Source organism: Aspergillus japonicus, assembly GCF_003184785.1.
Source record: "Aspergillus japonicus CBS 114.51 unplaced genomic scaffold BO86scaffold_7, whole genome shotgun sequence".
NCBI lineage: Eukaryota > Fungi > Ascomycota > Eurotiomycetes > Eurotiales > Aspergillaceae > Aspergillus > Aspergillus japonicus.
Window position 1 is genome coordinate 610,972 of NW_020291644.1, and position 18,687 is coordinate 629,658.

The 18,687-nt window shown below is 57.3% G+C and overlaps 7 protein-coding genes across 7 annotated transcripts; 4 read left to right on the forward strand and 3 right to left on the reverse strand.

Annotated features, from left to right (window-relative positions):
* Positions 1–14: 14 nt before the first annotated feature.
* On the reverse strand, positions 15–3,248 carry BO86DRAFT_454041 (glutamine-dependent NAD(+) synthetase). The gene is made up of 13 exons (XM_025677033.1): positions 3,154–3,248; positions 2,967–3,085; positions 2,802–2,913; positions 2,708–2,746; positions 2,599–2,657; positions 2,354–2,543; positions 2,190–2,307; positions 1,976–2,140; positions 1,518–1,930; positions 1,132–1,466; positions 987–1,033; positions 488–905; positions 15–365 (listed from the first exon to the last, which is right to left on the reverse strand). Exons 1-13 carry the CDS (start codon positions 3,180–3,182, stop codon positions 256–258), a joined length of 2,154 nt encoding a protein of 717 aa, XP_025530953.1. The 5' UTR covers positions 3,183–3,248; the 3' UTR covers positions 15–255.
* Positions 3,249–3,313: 65 nt separating this feature from the next.
* BO86DRAFT_355861 (NAD(+) diphosphatase) lies at positions 3,314–5,196 on the forward strand. The gene is made up of 4 exons (XM_025669644.1): positions 3,314–3,385; positions 3,638–3,773; positions 3,831–4,304; positions 4,415–5,196. The coding sequence occupies exons 2-4, from the start codon at positions 3,674–3,676 to the stop codon at positions 5,119–5,121; spliced, it is 1,281 nt and encodes a 426-aa protein (XP_025530954.1). The 5' UTR covers positions 3,314–3,385; positions 3,638–3,673; the 3' UTR covers positions 5,122–5,196.
* Positions 5,197–5,368: 172 nt separating this feature from the next.
* On the reverse strand, positions 5,369–9,851 carry BO86DRAFT_376656 (uncharacterized protein; the record flags this gene model as incomplete). The annotated part of the gene is made up of 2 exons (XM_025670546.1): positions 5,369–9,397; positions 9,459–9,851. 2 exons carry the CDS (start codon positions 9,849–9,851, stop codon positions 5,369–5,371), a joined length of 4,422 nt encoding a protein of 1,473 aa, XP_025530955.1.
* A 620-nt stretch (positions 9,852–10,471) lies between these two features.
* Positions 10,472–12,001, forward strand: BO86DRAFT_376657 (putative flavin dependent monooxygenase; the record flags this gene model as incomplete). The annotated part of the gene is made up of 2 exons (XM_025670547.1): positions 10,472–10,542; positions 10,594–12,001. 2 exons carry the CDS (start codon positions 10,472–10,474, stop codon positions 11,999–12,001), a joined length of 1,479 nt encoding a protein of 492 aa, XP_025530956.1.
* A 57-nt stretch (positions 12,002–12,058) lies between these two features.
* BO86DRAFT_386591 (HD domain-containing protein) lies at positions 12,059–13,309 on the reverse strand. The gene is made up of 4 exons (XM_025671376.1): positions 13,178–13,309; positions 12,814–13,116; positions 12,386–12,752; positions 12,059–12,301 (listed from the first exon to the last, which is right to left on the reverse strand). Exons 2-4 carry the CDS (start codon positions 13,062–13,064, stop codon positions 12,200–12,202), a joined length of 720 nt encoding a protein of 239 aa, XP_025530957.1. The 5' UTR covers positions 13,065–13,116; positions 13,178–13,309; the 3' UTR covers positions 12,059–12,199.
* A 1,130-nt stretch (positions 13,310–14,439) lies between these two features.
* Positions 14,440–15,179, forward strand: BO86DRAFT_386592 (uncharacterized protein). Its single transcript, XM_025671377.1, has one exon. The coding sequence runs from the start codon at positions 14,638–14,640 to the stop codon at positions 14,959–14,961; it is 324 nt and encodes a 107-aa protein (XP_025530958.1). The 5' UTR covers positions 14,440–14,637; the 3' UTR covers positions 14,962–15,179.
* A 431-nt stretch (positions 15,180–15,610) lies between these two features.
* BO86DRAFT_212345 (uncharacterized protein) lies at positions 15,611–18,431 on the forward strand. The gene is made up of 3 exons (XM_025666854.1): positions 15,611–15,713; positions 15,767–16,469; positions 16,522–18,431. Exons 2-3 carry the CDS (start codon positions 15,900–15,902, stop codon positions 18,364–18,366), a joined length of 2,415 nt encoding a protein of 804 aa, XP_025530959.1. The 5' UTR covers positions 15,611–15,713; positions 15,767–15,899; the 3' UTR covers positions 18,367–18,431.
* Positions 18,432–18,687: the final 256 nt, after the last annotated feature.

Sequence of the window (18,687 nt, forward strand, 5' to 3'; positions counted from 1 at the left end):
ATAACCATCATGGACGACGCCTTATAGTCTAGTATCACCCAGCAATCAGTATTCCGTACTCTTCGGTCTATGCCCTATCCTGACCCACTCAATATCAAGCAAGGCAAGGCCAAACCCACAGATAGAGTCAGACACCACCGTCTTCAATTCATCTATCTACATGTAGCCTCGACACTAGGCATTTACGTACCGGCTTAACTCCCCCCCTCTCCCATTCCTTCCTCTAGACTAGACAGCAAGCAACGCAGCCGCTAGTTAATCGGCCTTCACGCTCTTCTTCTGCGCCTTCCCCGCCGTCCACCCCTTCTCCTCCCAGTACTTAACGCTCTCCTCCATCTTCTGATACGCCCAGGTAAACGGGGGATCTGCCCAGAAACAAGAACAGTTAGCCACATCCCAACCCATCCAAAGCCGCCCCCAACCCAACCCCTAGCCACCACCCCTCCACCCCCTTATAAAGAAAGCAGACGAAAATAAGGGAACATACAAAGAAACTGCCGCAAATCATGCCGATTATCGTCGGGCGAATACCCCTCGGCATGGTAACTGGGCGTCAACACGGTCATCTTATGGCGGTTGATGCTGTAATTGTAAAAGAAATGGCGGGTCTTCTCGTACACCTCGCGGGGGCTGAGCTCGTGGCCCCATTTGTGCAGCAGGCGCTCGTACATCGACCACGGCCCCAGCTTGGCCACCTTGCGCAGCTGCCCGAACACCGACAGCTCGGCGTAGGTGACGCCCATGTCGGCCTCGTCGGACTGCACGTAGGTCTGCGTGATGGGCTCGAGCTCGGCGGTGGGCGTGGCGTGCAGGAAGTCGTGCAGGATCGGGAGCGCGAAGGCGGTTTGGGACCAGTGGATGAACTTTTTGAGGTCCACTTTGCTGATGGAGCCGATGGGGTTGAGCTGGTGGGGTTTTAGTTTGAGGGGGGGGGAAGGGCCAGGGGGCTATTTTGGGGGGAGGGGGATGGGGAACGGGAGACGTACGTCGGCACTGCTGGCGTCGTATTTGGTTAGGTAGCCTCGGAGACTTTGGTTGGGTTAGTTTGCTTGGCTGTGGTATCAGGGATGTGGTACACACCATTCTGCGGGACGTTAGCAACAGCTTAGCTACAGGGTTGACTGGACATACCATCGACGTTGGACGATCCCAGCACCAGCAACCCACCACCCCCGGGCCGCTGACGGACCGTCGGAAGCATCTGCGCAAAGAGATACGATAGCACCATTCGCAGGCGGGCTTGGATGTTCTGCAGCGCCTGGTTCTCCGCGAAGCTGCCGCCGTGCACCTTGAACTTGGGCTGGAAGTTGGTCACCACCGTGAACAGGTTCGTGACGGCGGTGACCACGGTGTCGAAGTTGAAGTCGATGTGGTAGGAGCCGATCTCCGCGGCCAGCGTCTTGGCCCGCTCCCGGGTCTCCTTGCTCGAGTTCTGCGTGCCCATGTAGTTGGTGTGGAAGATGCGGCTTGAGGATTTTAGTTTCGTCGCCAAGCGAACTGGAGAAGAAGGTGCTTACTTGCAGACCTCCTGGCTGGTGGACGGAAGCCAGGCAGATCCCTCCGGCTCCGCGCAGAGCCGGCGGACATCCTTGATCACCTGTTCATTTCCCTGCTGCACCGCTTTGACGACCTCCCTGCACATGGAGTGCACAATGATGGCCGTCGCACAGCTGTCGATGCCTCCACTCAGAGGCACGAAGTATCCCGCGGCCCCGCTTCGGCGAAGGTAGTCCCACAGCCAGCAGGCCGGCCCGAGGGCGATCTCCTCCTCCGGGGCGTGGTACCGTGGTTGGAGGACCTCAGATGGGGCAAGGCCGGGATCAGCCTCCTCGCCGGTACGCGACAGTCTGAAATCCAGATCGAGACGGACGAAGGGGGTTTGTCTGCTGGCCTGCATGCTGCGGCTCACGCTGGAACGGTATGACCGGACCTGTCCAAGTCAGCCGACGCCGTATGTCAAAGAGCAGGGAAATACCTCTTCAATGTCCACGGTGGCAGTGACAACCTCGACGTCGTTGAGCGAGAACTGCGAGCCCTGAGCCACAATGTTGCCGTTGACAACGATCATCGCGCAACCGTCGTAGTACAGACGATCACCGTCGCAGCCCTGCTGGTTGGCGTATAGATAAATGCCTCCACTCTGCAGACCCATCAGTATCCCACCACACTCGATTTTGGGATGTTCTCACCAATTTGGTAGCCTGCGTGATGAGGTTGACCCGGGTATCGAGCTTCCTGAGTTCGTGGTGGCTTCCCGACGAGTTGGAGATGATCTCCACGCCAGCGAGACCGTAAGGAATATGGGGGCTACATTCATCAGCACGGCCTTCCTGACGGGTGGAGAGCCAATTACCCATTGGGAGTGAACAGCTCCTCGCACGTCTCCAAGCCCAAGCACGTATCCCTAGTGCTGATGACCGCATCCCCGAACGGCACCTTGTACTGCCCGGTGATCTTGCCGACAATCTGCTCCAGGTAGTAATCCTCGATCTCCTGGGGGCGTTGCCAGGGCGTGAAATGCCTCATCTCACGGTAGTTGCCATCTGCATGAGCTCGTCAGCGATCTGCTCCGAGCGCAGCAGTTTCAGGACGTCCCACCATTGGCAAGCCACATCTTGGGCCGGATCAAGATAATCTTGCGGTTGAAGAAGATCACCCTAGACTTGTCAGAGTACCGTCGCATATACCCCCGAAAGAACAATCTCACCGGCAGTTATACCGCACGTTCCGATGACGGACAGGCATGCTATCATCCGGTCAGCGGCCGTCGCAGACCATGTAGTCTGACTGCCACAACTCACCCGACATCGACCACGATATCCTGACAGTCGGGGTGATCAATGATGCGCGCCAGCATCTCCCACGAGTGCAGGAACGTGTCGCCCTCGATAAAGGCGTCCAAGCAGCCATAGCCTGTCCATGTCAACGCGAGCTGGAGCCAGAAACATTCGGACCATAGACAATACCGGTAATCTCCAACTCCGGACCGACGCGCAGGGTGGCGCCAGCTGCCTTGGCCTGTCGGATACTTTCAATGATGCGCTCCGCATTGCCCTCGAAGTCGAGGGCCCACTGGTTGAGCGAGCTGCATGTGGGAAATGGTCAGAGCGGTTGGCAGGCACCCAAAACGCGGGAGCGATGGGACTGACGTACCATGTTGCGAGAGTGACCAGGTGCCCCATTGTTGGAAAAGAGAATGAGGATGCCTAGGTCCGGTCTGCAGAGCTGGAGCGGGAGTCAAATCGAACGATTGAGACTGGATTGATAAGAGTTGGAGAAATGGCGATGCCCCGGCAGGTCAGCGGGATGCAAGGTCACGTGTGTGGGGTGCTCCCCGACTGCCCCTCAGTGTACGCGTATTACATCCTACAGCGGCAACTCACCCGTTTCCTGTCGTAAATACTGTAATTCCCATACCCGTGGCGCAGATCCTCGGCACGAAACCGGCTGATTAATCCATCGTTATCGGAGAAGAGGAAAGAAGAGAGAGCGAGAGAGAGCAAGAAGTACAAATGCTTCAACTGCCTCGGGGCTCGTTTCTTTTCCTCTTTGACCTTTGACTTTTGACTCGTGTACTCAATTGCCCTTCTCTTGAACTGTTATTGAGTCCTGTTTTCCCTTCTTCTATCATTCAAAGACAAGACCCCCCCCCACCCATAACTACACATCCACCATGACCAGCAGCGACGCCCTCATCCCCAACCCCGCGCACATTCAAGCCGAAACCATGCTCGCCCGCCAATTCGGCCGCGAAACCGCCAACTACTTCTCCAGTACGCCCTCCCCCTTTACTCAACTCACAGCATATTAATCCAGGGCGAAAAAAAAAGGCTCCCCGCTCAACCGCCTCTCCTTCCTCCGCTCCGACCACCCCTTCCTCTCCGCCGCCCTCCAGCACCCCTCCACCCGCTTCGTCCTCCTCAAGGACCTCGCCCCACTTGTCCAGACCGCCGCCCCCGCCGACCCCTACTACGCGCGCTACGACGAGATCCAGCCCCTCGTCCCGGCCACGCTCTACGACCAATCCGAGGAGGATCTCCTCAAGGCATACGACTCGCGCAAGCCGGCCGCCGCGACGCCCATCTTCCTGGGATTGGATGAGACTGCCCCAAAAAGTGAGGGCGCGTTCGCGTGGAAGATCTACGCTGGGACGCCGTACTTCGCGCTGGATGTGACGGGGCCGCGCGGCGGGGAGGAGCAGCAGCAGCAGCAGCAGCAGTATAGACAAGTGGTGGAGGCGTTGGAGGCGAAGGGGTTGAGCTTCTTGCAGGCGCGCGTTGTCATGAGTTTTGCCGCTGATCAGGGTATGTCCTTCTCTCCTTTCTATTCCTTATCCCTTCCCCCGAGTCTGTGGGGTAAATGATTTTTTCGATGGAGGAAGGGAAGGCTGCTGATACACTCTCCACGAATGCAGCGGCGATCTACGCGCAGGCCCGGGCGCTGATCGACTGGAACACGCGCAACACGTTCTGCGGGACGTGCGGCCAGCGGACGATCGCGGTGCACTCGGGCACGAAGCGGGCGTGCCCGCCGACGGACGTGGCGCGGCTGGCGGAGGGCCTGCCGGCGGAGCGGCCGGCGTGCAGCACGCGGACGACGATCTCGAACCTGAGCTTCCCGCGGACGGACCCGACGATCATCGTGGCGGTGATCTCGGCGGACGCGCAGCGGATCCTCCTGGGCCGGGGGAAGCGGTTCCCGCCGCACTGGTACTCGACGCTGGCCGGGTTCATCGAGCCGGCCGAGTCGGTCGAGGACGCGGTGCGCCGCGAGGTCTGGGAGGAGGCCGGCGTCACGCTGTCGCGCGTCATCATCCACTCCTCCCAGCCCTGGCCCTACCCGGCCAACCTGATGATCGGCGCCATCGCCCAGGTCAGCGACGCCGCGCACGAGGCCATCAACCTCGAGCATGACCCCGAGCTCGAGGATGCCCGGTGGTTCGACATCGCCGAGGTCGAGGAGGCGCTGCGCAATGGCGTCAGTGCGCTCGGCGATGCGCCGGGCCCCGAGTATAAGGAGGGCGCGCTGCGGTTGCCCCCGCCCACGGCCATTGCCAACCAACTGATTCGGGCGGCGATTAGTATAGACCTCCTCGGCGGGGAGAAGAACTCGAAGATTTAGATAGATTAGACACGGCTTAGATTCTTGGTTGTGCTTTGTGTTGGGTTTTCCTGGAAAAAAAGCGAAATGTTGTTCACGGTTATATACAAGTACATGGTTACCAACACCTCACATAATCCACACAAGTTCGAGTGATGTGGTCTATGGCATCTGTGCGTCCATTCAAAGCTCAAAAGCCATCGCTATCAGCTGCCTGACTCAGACTTCCTCACTGGCCCTATAGAACGCTTTAGTCAAAGGTGTAACTTCAGAGATTGGCGTACACAGTACCATCGCGGAGTTCGTGGATACTATCACGGCTCGTCGGCGAGCCCACCTCGGCGTACCGCCGGCCATCCCGCAGCTCGTGGATCGTGATGCGACGGTGCGATTTGCGCCGCCGCGAGCCCCCGGCCCCCCGGTTTGAGGTCGACGAGGCTTCACGCATCTCGCCGCCGCCGCCGCCGCCGCCACCCGCCGAGTTCACGCTCCCCGTGTCGCTCAGCCCGGCCACGCTGTGCGGCGTGGCCTCGCGGCTGTCGCGTTCGATCGACGCCTGCAGCTGGTGGTCGGCGACCATCGCCATCCCGGTCTCCTGGTACCACTGGCGCAGGTCCGTGGCGTGGGTCGCCTCCTCAGGGCCGTATTCGACCGGCGGGCCGGAGACCTGCGCGTCGGCGTCGGCGGCGGCGTCGGCCGCGGTGAACACGGCCCAGGCGCTCGTCTCCACGCTGGCGAGCATCATGGCGTGGTTGAAGCTCTTGACCTGGAAGTCGCGCAGGAGGACCGCGTCGCCTTCCGTCACGGACGGCAGGGCCGTCTTGTGGGGCCGGAAGATCTGCGCGAAGAGCATCGTGCCCGCCAAGGAAGGGTCGGTCAGCCCCAGGGTCAGGATGTAGTCCTTCTTGCCGGACGTAGCCCGGATCACGGGCCGCACCTCGGCGACAGTGGAGATCGTATCGACGAGCCCTCGGAAATGGTCGACGAGGGTGGCCAGCGGCGCGAAGTAGGACAGCTTGCTGCGCAGGCCCGGGTAGTTGCGATTCATGGCGACGATGCGAGAGACATCGCCCCCGACCAGCATCACCTCGTCCTCGCTGTGCGTGGCATGGACGTCGGGATCCTCACCCCCGTGGCCGCCTTCGTCCCGGTGGGTTTCTTTCTGCGACGGTGCAGAGGCGTAGCTCTCTGCCTCGGAGCCTTCGTCTACCGAGTGGAACTCCTCGCTTTCGACATCCTGCATGTCTGCATCTGCCTGTGTGGGCTCGGGAGTCGGTGGTATTTCGTTTGCAGCGGTAGCTACCGACGGAAGCTTATCCATGCCGATGAATTGCGAAGGTTCCGGAGTGATTAACTGGTGGTCGAGTTGGAGGCTCGGACTTTGGCGACTCAATTCAGCGGAGATAGGCAGGCTCTCCGAGGCACCATCAAGCGACAGGCCTGCATCCACTTGCTGCTGATCTGCCAGGGCTGTTTCATTATCCTCTGGTTGGATCCTTGCATCGACAAGACTGTGTTGCGAATCAATCAAAGGTATCGGTGCTGAGGATGTAGCCGACTCGAGGAGTGCAGGGTCAATTGGAAGATCGGTCGAATGCGTGAAAGGGCCAGCGCTGTGGTCGACATGTTCAAAACCAGGCCCTCTCGACGAGAAGAACTCCAGACTTTCATAGCCAGGACCGTGGATTAGTGTCGTCGTTTGAATTTCTTGAATGCCAGCGGGACTTTCTGGGTTGTGGACTGGTTCCATATCATGATCTGACACAGGCACAGACTCTGGTTCGTGGGCCATTTCTTGCATATGGTCAGCCGGATCTGCTTCCTCTGCGGTGCGCTTCTGAACGTATGCTTCCTCAAGCTGCACAGATTCAACCTCTTTGGCTTGTGTCTGCTCATCCTCAGACTCTTCGGCCTCGGTGTGTTGTCGCTTCACGCTTTCCTCGACAGGGCTTTCCCCTCTCGGTTGCTCGTGTTCATCGTCTGGTGATCCCTTTATCATTCCCCTGTCACTTGTATCTTCTGCTTCTGAATGTACATCCCCAAAGCCCTCATGCACTGGACGGTTGTCGCTTTCTCGTTCTTCTAGACCTCTTTCTGGCTCTTGTTCTTGTGCATGCCGTTCATCTTGGATCGTCCATTCGTCAACCTCGGATACAACATCTCCTTCAGCATCTTCGACCTCAGCATCGAAAGTATGGGGGACGTTTGTATCTTCATCCTCGTCTACCATTTCTTCCTCGTGCATGTCTTCCTCGTGCATATCTTCCTCATCTTCCATGTCTTCCTCATCGTAAATCTCTTCCTCATCTTCATCAACGACATCAGAGCCCGAAGCCTCATCATCGAATTGTCCGGATCGGTCAGAATCTGAGGCACTTGCATCTCTAGGCCTTGGATAAGCCCCAGCGTTCGGCTGTACAGGCGCAGGTTCATCTTCGCTGTCACTGTCTAAAACAATGATCTCCGGGGATTTCCTTTTCGGCTGGGGAGCCTCGGCCCTGAGATCCTCTGGATCTGATTCCGACTCAACATGGTCGTCATATTCTTCCTCGTCGTCATCGTCATCGTATCCATCCTCTTCGTCCAGTTCATCCTCATCTTCGTCAACGTCTTCCAAGTCACCTTCGTCGGACATGTCCTCCCCAAACTCTTCGGATTCCTCGTCGAAATCATGGTGGCTTCGGAGCCCCTCTGCGAAACCATGATCCGCCACAACTGATTCTGCTTCGTCGTCCGATGCCATATCAACGTCTGTCCTTGGCTCGCGGGTGGGCCTCGCATCGTCCGCCACATCTTGTTCATTGTCATCGGCCAAGTCCACTGATCGAGGCTCGGAGGCTTGGCTAGCAAGTTCGTCTTCGTGCTCCTCGATCTCCAATTCCTCTGCACTCGCATTCTCAGCTTCAGAATATTCTTCTTCATCTTGGGGCATATGACGAGGTTCTTCTTTGCGGTCGTCTGTCTCAGCTTCAGAATATTCATCTTCATTTTGGAGGATATTACGAGGTTCTTCTTTGCGGTCGTCTGTCTCACCTTCAGAATATTCATCTTCATCTTGGGGGATATGACGGGATTTTTCTTTGTGATCGTCAGCCTCGCCATGGAATGTCTCATGTTCCATTTCCGTCACAGTCCATTCAGTTGGCAATGAGTCTGCATCCACCATTTCCAAGTCCGCATCTCTCTCCGGCGACGGAGCTTCACCAGCAAGGGCAGGTGTTGATACATTCTCTTCCACGCTCACCGCTTCCTCCACGATTGAAAGGCCCGAGTCTTCCTTGAGAAGCTCAGAGTCAGGGGCTGACTCGGTGGCTTCATTGCTGGGAGTATCCGTGGCACCCACTGTTATTGGCCCTTGAGCTTGATGTTCGATAAACTTAATCTCTGCACCAAACCCAGCCTCACTTTCTGCGTGCGAAGATTCCCAGGTTGGGTCTGACTTCGGTGCAGCGAGCTGGAACGGATCAGACGTGGCTGGCTCAGACGTAATCGCAACCGAGCCAAAGTATCCCAGCGGGCTGTTTGACGAGCTAACCAGTGGAGAGGGAATGGGCAGACCCGGAGAAGGAATCGGATTCAACCGCGGAGTGTCTGTGGGAAGGTGGCCAGCAAGGTCTGAGATAGTCCTATGCATATGACGCGAGAACTCGAGCCGCTGAGAAAGATTCGGAAGAAGGAAGTGCGCGTCCGGCTTCGGTTGGACCTTTTCCGGGGTACTATCCTCACGAGCCTCGGGCGTCTCCGACGTTCGGTCTACATCTGGAACTGCACTTGTAGGCTCTTCTTGGACCGTAGGGACGGAGGGCAGCTGATCGGCCCCGCCAATCTGAGGCGGCACGGGTGCCGTAGGGACTTCCGGAGAGCCACCCGCTTCCTCAGCGGCCTCTTCCAACTCCGCCGCCGCTTCATTGAGCCAGGCCTCGTCATCGAACATAGCCGTCCAGTCCCCCGGTATTTCCAAGTCCTCGGGACTGGCTGGTTCGTCCACCAGACGCCAGTCATTGCGTAGACTGAACCGCGTCCGTTTCCTCCCCTTCCCCGGAACGAATCCATCATCCTCCGCGAAGGGATCAAAGGCCGGATGCAAAGTCGAGCCAGCTATATACCCTCCGCTAGACGTTCTTGATGGTCCCAGGAAAGCGGGCGATTGCCAGGTCGCCGAGTCGAGGCCGCGGGGGAAGGCACTGCCTCTCGGGTCCGGGGTAGTCGGTGTGGGCGTGGTACTGTCGGCAGCGGGCAGGGGAGACGAGGGAGGATCGATCTGGACGGTGGAAAGATGTTGATCGGAGCGCCATACCTAGAGCGCAATGAGCCACCACCCGTTAGGTTCACTTTCGGTTCTCCGTGGTTTCACTCACCTCGACCAGAACCGTAGTCTCGAAATGCACATCCCAGGCGACGCTCTTGCCCGGGGTGAGAACTTTCGGGTCATTGTCGGTTAGCCTGGATCCGTGCAGGCTGAGATACACATTGTCGCCGATCCCAACGTGCGACTTGGCGACCTCTTCCGCGACGGGTCCGTGGAAGACGACCCTCACTTGGCCGCCAGACCGCCGGAGCCGAAAGTCGGGCTCCGCCAGAAGCAAGCTGATCGACCGCGTGGACGACGAATACGGCCATAGCAGAGCCACGACCCCGCGCACGGAGTTGTGGGGTAGATTGTCGAGCGACGGGGAGAGCTGCGCAATGGGGACCGGGGTCGATCGAAGGAGCTCGGAGACCGGAGCTTGTTGTTTATCGTGGGCGTCCATCGCTGTGGCCGCTTAGTGGTCATGCGCGTTCCACATTGCCTGAGTCATAGGTACTGGCTGTCCTGAGGTAAGATAGCCGCTCAGGTGAAGAGGTTGCGCAATCGTTGACCAGGGCTGGGACACAAAAAAATAAGATCTTGCTTGGATGGCAGCACGCGCGGGAAAGCGAAAGGCTGCGGAGGAGGAGAAGGAGGAGAAGGAGGTTGTTGCGTCACAAAACCCGGCGTATTGGAGCTGTAATGTTACGGGCTTGTCTTTGTTGTTGCCGCAGCCCACCGCAGAGTGGAGTCGGTAATGGTTTGTCAACCCCATTGCAACATTGTGCCACGCTCTCCCACATGTGATGGAGCTGGATTGAACTGGAAAGAAAAACATGATGGAAGTTTCCATGCTTGACGATCCCTGTCAACTTCGACAAAATCCTTCCTGCATGTCGAAGTATAGGGTCGAACATCCCGAACAATTACTTGATCAGCCCATTCCCGATGACGGAGCACGAAATTCCCCGCCACAATGTAGTCATCGGCCACTGGAAACCACCGTGAACTACAAAGTACAGACTATAACTCCCCTTATCTCCTGCGTCGACAGATCGTCTCATCGTGGCCATTCACCCAACAATGACACGATCAGGACGGATCAGTCGAATCGCCGTCATCGGCGCAGGCCCCTCTGGTCTCGCTGCAGTCAAGTAAGTATTGACCCCCCGACCTCCGGACTCAACCGCTCATCAATCGCCCAGGTACTTGCTTGCGGAGCAATACTTCGAGAAAATCGATGTCTTCGAGCAGAGAGCCACGGCCGGTGGCGTCTGGAATTACACTCCAGGCCCTCTGAAGGACAATCTCACAAGCACCGTCCCCCAAACTGACCCCCACCAGCCTCCGGAAGGGCCAATCTGGCACACAACAGAGGGGCGGCAGGAGCCTACTTTCATCTCCCCCATCTACGAAGCACTGGAAACCAACCTCCCCAAGGAGATCATGCGGTACAGCGACAAATACTTCGACGCGAAGACGCAAGTCATGCCTACGCATGCCGCCGTGAAGGATTATCTGCATGACTATGCGGCAGAGATCCGCGGTCTGATCCAATTCGAGACCCAGGTCTCGGACGTCCGGAAAGACGTCCTTGGCGCAGGGAGCTGGTCGGTCACCACGAAGAATCTGCGCACGGGAGACGCAAGAACCGACGCGTACGATGCCGTGGTGGTTGCTAGCGGCCACTACGATCTCCCGTTCACGCCCGACATCGCGGGCATCACGCAGTGGAACGAGGCATATCCCGGCGTCATCTTACACTCCAAGCTGTATGACTCTGCCGAGCAATTCCGGGACAAGAAGGTCATTGTGGTGGGCAGCTCGGCGTCGGGACTGGATATCGGTAACCAGATCAACCCCGTGAGCAGGGGCAAGGTCATCGTGTCCGAGAGAAACCAGACGCTGCTTGCTTCCTCCGCGGGGGACACCAGCAAGGTGTATCGGCCGCAGATCGTGGAATTCCTCCCGCCTGACTCCCACAGCAGAGCCGTTCGCTTTGAGGACGGTCACGTTGAGGCGGATATCGACGCTATCGTGTTCTGCACCGGGTACCTGTACACATATCCGTTCTTGTCGGCGCTAGACCCGCTGATCATCACCAACGGCCGGCGGGTGGTGAACACATATCAGCATCTCTTCTACATCCCCGACCCCACCTTGGTGCTCAGTGCCCTTCCGCAGCGCATCGTTCCATTCCCGTTGTCGGAGAACCAGGCGGCCGTTTTTGCGCGGGTGTTCTCGGGACGCCTGAGTCTTCCCTCGAAAGATGCAATGGAAGAGTGGGAACAGTCGACTGTTCGTGAGAAAGGCGAAGGGACGCCCTTTCACCTTCTTCCCTTTCCGCAGGATGCGGACTTTATAAATTTCTTGCATGACTGGGCGGCAGAAGCCGAGTCCCGACGGGGACTCGATAATGGAGGCAACGGCAAACAGTGCAATTACTGGGGAGAAAGGGAGAGGTGGATTCGCGGGCAGATCGCGGAGATCAAACGCACGTTTGGACAGAAAGGTGCTGAGCGTGGGTTGGTCAAATCTCTCGCACAGCTCGGGTTCGATTTTGATAGATGGAAACAGGAGCAGGAGAGCTCGGCTGGTGCATCTCGTCTTTAAAACTCAGCAAGCCTAGATATCCGCTATTTAGAAGTTCATGAAACCTAGACAAGCATTGCTACGCGGAACACGAATACGACTTCTTTGCAAAACATCGCTATGATTGGCCTCACGAAGAGTGAATAACAAATGAGATTCCCCTCCAATTCGCCGTAAACCTACTCCGAACTTCTGACGAAATACCATCAACCTTGAAACCTATAGTTCTGGCTCAAACAGAGCAGCTTCCTCATCCCACCACTTGCTGAAAGTGACTAGTCTCTCAGTCCGTTCCTTGGCCATCTTCAACCCAACGTCCGTCTGGAGATCGAGTCAGCCTACTTACTGGCCAAAGAATCGCGCCATGAAGCCCTCCCCCCAAAAGAAAAAAAAGAAAGAACGTACCTTCATCATCCCCTCCAACTTCACCAACTTCTCATCAACATGATCCCGCGACCTCTGCATACTCGCATCCGGCACCTTCGCGGCCCCGTACGTAAACATCCGGCCCACGCCAATCGCGCCCAGGGCATCCAACCGGTCCGCGTCCTGCACGACCGCCAGATCCGGATAATCCTCCAGGACCTCCATCACCTTCGCGGGGTCCTTGACCTCCGTGGAGTACGAGACATGGTTGACGACCTGCTCGACGTGCTCGATCTCGTCCTCGGAGATGCCGGCCTTTCGAAGCACCACAGCGACCTTGGACACCTGCTCCCCGGCGGCAGACGGGGGAGGGGCGTATTTCTTGTCGTTGACGTCGTGGAGCAGGCTGCGGCACGCGTGAGACCTGGTGGATTTGGGGGTGGGAGGGAGAGGGGGGAAGGACTTACGCGCTCAGAAGAATGAGGTCGGGCCGGTACCATTCGTGCCGCTCGGACTCGGCCTCGAACTCGGCGGCGAGGATCTTCGAGGATAGCGCTACGACGCGGAGGACGTGTTGGAAGTCGTGCGAGGCGTCGTACTGGCTCATGTGCTGCTGGACCGCTTCGGCGACGGACTCGAAGACCGCGTCCTCTTCCACGAGGTACCGTCCGTAGTTGGACTGGCGGGCGGCCTGCAGGATCTGGCGGAAGGTGTCCATGGTGTTTTTGGTGGACTGGACTGTGCTGTACTTGGAAGTGTGCAGATTGGTGCTGTGGGTAAGGTTAGAGTTGCAGGGCTTGTGATCGAGGTTTCTTGGGGGGAGGTACTCACAGACAGTATTCTAAAGAATTATGGAGATATTTTCAATGGTTGCGTACAGATTGGCTTGAAAATCTGTGTTGTTGCGGGTTCTTTTTTGTATTTTTTATTTTCGTTTTCTTTCCCCTTGATAACTTCGAACCGATTTCTCCGGATTTCTGGATGGGATCTTATCGGCGGCCTTGGTTAAAGAGGTTTAGCCGGTCCCTGCCTCAGGCTCCCAAGAGGGGCTGCCTGCCTGCAAGGACTTCTAACTTACTCTCCCTAGTAAGATCGGGGTGGTTCCAATCCCATGCGAAAGCCAATTCTAACTACGAGCCTTAGAACTACGATTCGACCAAGGTTTCTTAAGATTGTTGGCTTATTATGCTCTTGGTCGGCCTCGATGAGCTTAGGGCTAAGGGTCCATTCACCTTCGTTGTAATCTAGTCCGTACTGCCCATTTCATGGAGCTCCTCATCAAGGCTCATGCAGGAGCTGCTCGGGTGAGTCAGGGTCCTATTACTGTGGGCCTCAAAGCTTGAATTGCTGACAACCTGATATACACCACATCGTAACTCGTAACTCGTAACAATGGGACTTACGGTAAGGCTGCTGCTACGACATGAAACATCTCTTTGTCTCTGGGGTGGCCGATACCACACGGCTGATAAGAGACGATCATGGTTCAGGTGAGGACGACTGATGCCTTGCGCTCTCAAGTTCAAACATCAGATAGATTTTCATATGCTCACTACGAATGTGTTGCTGTATCTGCCAAGGTGGGAAGATGCCCGCCTTCAATTCTCTGTGTAAGCCCCTCTGTTACCGAGTCAGCGCAGGTAAGCAACCTATGAACAAACCGACGCAGATGATCGAAGAACCTTCTGAGCGATTCCAATCTTGTAAGACCCTGCTTAGCCCCGCTGACGGAGGTTGACTCTGCGCTTCCCTTCGTCCTTAGCCCTAAATGACTGCCTATCTATCTATACCCGAGGAGCATCACCGGCCGTTCCGCGGGCATCCCTGTCTTGTCAACCGTCAATTCCAACGGGGGAGCGCAGAACCTTGTGAAACCAGCGCAAGACTAACAGAAGCTAGGACACAGGCTACTCCACAGCTTCAAGAAAGAAATCCACCCCGAACCACCTATGCTTAATCTGTAGCAACCCCGGCGCCTTCTCTCCAAGCTCCGGACGACCGACTGATAAGGACTATCACGTGCCGGGGATCACCCACGTTGTTCCCGCCGACCTCCTCATCCACCACCACTTACTTTCATTCACTTCCAGCCCGCCTACAGCTCCCCTTACAGACTCCTCCCCCCACCCCAGAGCGCAGGCTTCTCATTGCAATTTCTGTCGCTCCTTCGGACTTAATCTCGCCTGGACTATCTCCGCCGCACTCCCCTTTTCATCACCCAGCGTTCTATTGTTCCACTGTCACACCACCATGGATTATCCCACCTCGGCCATGCTTCCAGTCCGCGCATAATGTGGCGCAAGCGCAAACTGTCCCCTCACCACGACAACAACCACACCACTTTTTCACGGAAAAAACGCTGGAAAGAGAACTATACTATCGAGTCGAGCGACGACTCCGACAACTCCGACCACGAGAGCAATACCCTGGACGACGACGAATACTATATCAACTGTATACTCGACGAGACGGAGTCTCAATACCTGATTGACTGGGAAGGACCTTGGGAGCCCACTTGGGTAAATCTACACGATCTCTTTGTGATAGGTCTCTGTTCTAATTGCTCGGTTTTGTGGTCAGGAACCAAAGGAGCACGCCAGCGCACTTGCTGTTGAGACCTGGGAAAGGAACAAGGACAAGAAGAAGCAGGAGAGTTGCGCTCAGAGTGAATACCCACAACCGAGTAATACTCCACCGACGCAGTGGTCTTCCTCCCGCTCACAGACGCACAGCGTGGAGCAGCTGGTTACCGACCCTGTTGTCTCTGAATCCTCTCCGGAGCACACAAACAACGACCCCGGTTCGCCTTTGTTTGTCCCCTGCGACGGTACACCGGACTTGCAGGTTGCGGAGGCGTACGGCTCGGCTTCAACAAGCCCATCGAATACACATTGTTCGGCACAACGCGAGAACAGTCTGCGAGCTTCATTACACGACCGCCAGTTGCAGGTCTTCCAAGAAGTGCCCGCAACACCTATCCCCGCTGAATTCCGCTTGCCCGGCGAGTCCCCAGACGCTCGATCCGTAGAATATCTGCCAACGGTAACCCCTGCCGCCAACTGCCAGACGTGGGAAAGCGTGAGTGTTGTGAGTACTGTCCCGCGCGAGGGACTCTATCTGAGCACAGTCTGCTCTTCTGGGTCTCAGCGGCCGGTAAGTCGGGTAGCAGGTAACCACGCGAGCGCCTTGGATGAATTACCGGAGACGCCATTGGGACCATTCAGTAACTCCGAGAGTCAAACGGTGCGTCCGGCTCCCACATATAATAGCGCAAGCGCGCAGTACGCAACAAACTCGGCCAAGAGCCCTCCAAGCGCAAGTACGCCGGTCTCGCAGCAGTTTTCATCACTTCATTACTTATCGCAGGGTGATAACCATGAGTCCCCTCTATTCAATACTGGCTAACCGTTGCACAGGTAGCACTAGCGCTGGTCGCGTAATTTCCCTACCAGAGCCCGTAACTGCGCGTGTTTCGCAAGTTACGAAGGTCTTTCTCACTAGTAAGCCAAGCTGCAGAATCGCCTCTGTGACAGAACGGAAATCATCTGTGCAGATGGAAGGTCAGGACAAAAAAGGCATGTCTCTAGCGGAGACGATGGAGAAATACAGCCAGTTTGAAGGGAGCACTCCGCGGGAGAAGCTCAGGAATGCATATGCCCAGCTGCGAGCGCAGAGTACGGTACCACCGGAGCCAAGCGCCACGCCATCTTCGGTGGGTGAGGCTGGCGACATCGAACCATCGCCCGTGGCTTTGCCCGAAACCGCCGCCCCACTCAGCGTGAGGATCGACAAACCCTCAGCCATTCATCCTGAACATCATTCTCCCGTAGAACCCCCGCCTGTCATCCCCTCGCCCCCCCTGGAACCTGCACACATGGACCCCACGCAGCTTCACGATATACAACACGATATGCAACACGATGTACAAACTATTCAGCCACATGCATTGTCAGTCGACCATTCCGAGGAGTCGATTCCAGGATCTGTTCTGCTTGGTCCATCGGAGTTTGCCATCTCGCTCCCTATGGACTCGAGGGTCAAGGATGATTACGAGCGAGTCCTTACGGACGAGAGTGATTCCATCCAGGAATTCATCAATGGCACCAGCACACAAGCAGACCAGGTACTATGAAGCAGCCCCTCCCCGAGCCTGGTAGAAACTGACTATCACACAGCCCGTGCGTCTACTGCCAAAAATAAGAGAGGTGTTAGAGTGTCTGAGTAATGTCGCCACCCATCCCGACTTGAACGTCGCAAAACATCTCAACGACTCGCAAGCGGACCTGCGGCAAGAGGCTTCCTGGGCGGAGTACTCGAGTGCCAAGTTCTTGCTTCTCTCCTATCTCGTGGGGTCTACATGTGATCGTGATATACACTTGGTCATCATGGTGAATGGCGAAAAGACCCAGAACGTGGTCGAGCGGTTCCTGCTCGGCAAAGGCCTCGCTTACACCCGCCCGCGCGAGGAGATGGGCCCTGGCACGAATGTGGAAGTGTCTCTGGCCAAGGGCCCGCTGAGCTTTGGGGTCCAGTCAACCCGCAATGACGGCATCGTGGAGACCTACAAAGCCCCGTCTGCAATCATCGCCCTGGACGCATCGTTTGACACCAAGATCCCCTCGGTTGAACACATGCGGACCACATTTGCTCGCCACGGGCATCTGCTTCCCGTCGTCCGCCTCATCGTGTCCAATTCCAGCGAACATATCGCGCTTTGCTTCTCCAATTTGCCCGAGCTCCCACGTGTGCGTCTGGTGTTGCAATACACTACGCGTCTGAAGAACGCGGTTGGCGACCTCCAGGACGATGCGCTTGGGGTATCTGAAGACGCAGAAGAGCTTGTCTCGTATCTGTTGTCGGACAACTTCAACGCGCACTGGTCGCTACCGCACATTGAGCCTCTGCACATTGTGGATCTGGAAGCACTCCAACCCGTTCCCGAGGAGCCACCCAGCCGACCGGATGTTGAGAATTTCCCCATGGCTACGCCTCTCCTGCAGAAACGAGCATTCGTAAGTTCCCGTTCACCTGACCGCAATGTCCCGGGCCCTAAGACAGAAATCACACAGACGGAAGACTCCAGCGAGCAAACATCCAAGCGACCCAGGATGGAGGAACCGCGAGATGCCAGCCAGCTCACCGAGTCGACCGAATTCCCCAGCCAGACCCTCGACGGCGAGCTCCGATCCCTGGAGAGCAACCTCGTTCAGTTCCGCAGTTCGCACGCGAACGAAGTCCAAATACTGCAAAAGACGCTCGCTGAAACCCAGGCCCGCCTGCAAGAACGAGACCATGTCCTCCAGCAACTGCAGCACCGCTATGAGACGCGCACCCGGGACCTCCACAAGCTCCGCCGCGAGAGGGACAAGCTGGCCGAAGCCAAGACCCTGGCCGAGCAGCGCAGCGAGAAGAGCAAAGAGGAGCTGAGCAAGCTCAAAGACGAGCGCACGCAGCTGCGGCACGAACTTGAGCAGGCGCGCGCGGCCCTGAAAAGCGACGCCGGCAGCATGACCGCGGAGCTGGAGACGGCTCGCGAGGAGATCCGCCGCCTGACCAAGGAGAACAGCGGGCTGGAGCGCAAGGCGGACTACGAGGCCAAGCAGACCGAGTACACGCGCGAGCAGTACCAGACCGCCTCGAACGTCGCGGCGCAGTCCAGCAACGAGAACCGCCAGCTGCGCGACGAGAACGAGACCCTCAAGCGCAAAGTGGCCGGCGACGCCAGCCGGCTCCGCGAGCTCAACCTCCAGCACGACGAGGCCCGCCACCTGGCCCGCACCCTGGAGCTGGAGGCCGCGCTCGCCTCGCGCGAGGATCTCCTCCGCCGGAAGGAGGAGGAGCTGCGCGAGATCCGCAAGAACCGGCCCTCGACCCGCTCGACCAGCACCCAGCCGCGTAGCCCAAAATGGACGGCCAGCCGGCCCACCAGCCCGGGCATCAACAACCACAGCGGTAATGGATCGTCGTCGCTAAACACGCGGAGCAGTGCGCTACGCTTCAGCTCGGAGATGACCTTTTAGCTGGGCGCTGGGCGAATGCATGCATGCATGCATGCACCACTACTAAATCAACCCTCATCCGGTTGGTTTCCACGAGGGACTTGGAAGCTTTTTCCCCTTCCTTCCTCATACACACCGCCAACCTCCCCCCTCAAATCCAACCCTGCATGCATGCATGCAAGATGCACCACCACCACCACCTCACCTCACCCCGCCCCTCCCTCCCTCTCCCTCTTGACCGATACCTTCGTTCTTCCTTGATTCTTCTTGTTCTTCTGCCCGCCTCATAGCGACCACACCCTTGCATACCTAGCCCCCGATTTTCATACAAGTCCAGTCCCC

What these genes read in the sequence shown, in the direction of transcription:
- BO86DRAFT_454041 (XM_025677033.1), bottom strand. Translation starts at nt 3,182, where the DNA reads ATGGGGCACCTGGTCACTCTCGCAACATG. An exon ending in GATATCGTGGTCGATGTCGG is followed by an intron (nt 2,747 to 2,801) that starts GTGAGTTGTGGC and finishes ACCGGATGATAG; the next exon opens with CATGCCTGTCCGTCATCGGA. An exon ending in TGATTTGCGGCAGTTTCTTT is followed by an intron (nt 366 to 487) that starts GTATGTTCCCTT and finishes GTTTCTGGGCAG; the next exon opens with ATCCCCCGTTTACCTGGGCG.
- BO86DRAFT_355861 (XM_025669644.1), top strand. Translation starts at nt 3,674, where the DNA reads ATGACCAGCAGCGACGCCCTCATCCCCAACCCCGCGCACATTCAAGCC. An exon ending in AACCGCCAACTACTTCTCCA is followed by an intron (nt 3,774 to 3,830) that starts GTACGCCCTCCC and finishes CGAAAAAAAAAG; the next exon opens with GCTCCCCGCTCAACCGCCTC. An exon ending in GAGTTTTGCCGCTGATCAGG is followed by an intron (nt 4,305 to 4,414) that starts GTATGTCCTTCT and finishes CCACGAATGCAG; the next exon opens with CGGCGATCTACGCGCAGGCC.
- BO86DRAFT_386591 (XM_025671376.1), bottom strand. Translation starts at nt 13,064, where the DNA reads ATGGACACCTTCCGCCAGATCCTGCAGGCCGCCCGCCAGTCCAACTAC. An exon ending in GACCTCATTCTTCTGAGCGC is followed by an intron (nt 12,753 to 12,813) that starts GTAAGTCCTTCC and finishes CGCGTGCCGCAG; the next exon opens with CCTGCTCCACGACGTCAACG. An exon ending in AGTTGGAGGGGATGATGAAG is followed by an intron (nt 12,302 to 12,385) that starts GTACGTTCTTTC and finishes CTCGATCTCCAG; the next exon opens with ACGGACGTTGGGTTGAAGAT.
- BO86DRAFT_212345 (XM_025666854.1), top strand. Translation starts at nt 15,900, where the DNA reads ATGGAAGGTCAGGACAAAAAAGGCATGTCTCTAGCGGAGACGATGGAG. An exon ending in CCAGCACACAAGCAGACCAG is followed by an intron (nt 16,470 to 16,521) that starts GTACTATGAAGC and finishes ACTATCACACAG; the next exon opens with CCCGTGCGTCTACTGCCAAA.
- BO86DRAFT_386592 (XM_025671377.1), top strand. Translation starts at nt 14,638, where the DNA reads ATGTGGCGCAAGCGCAAACTGTCCCCTCACCACGACAACAACCACACC.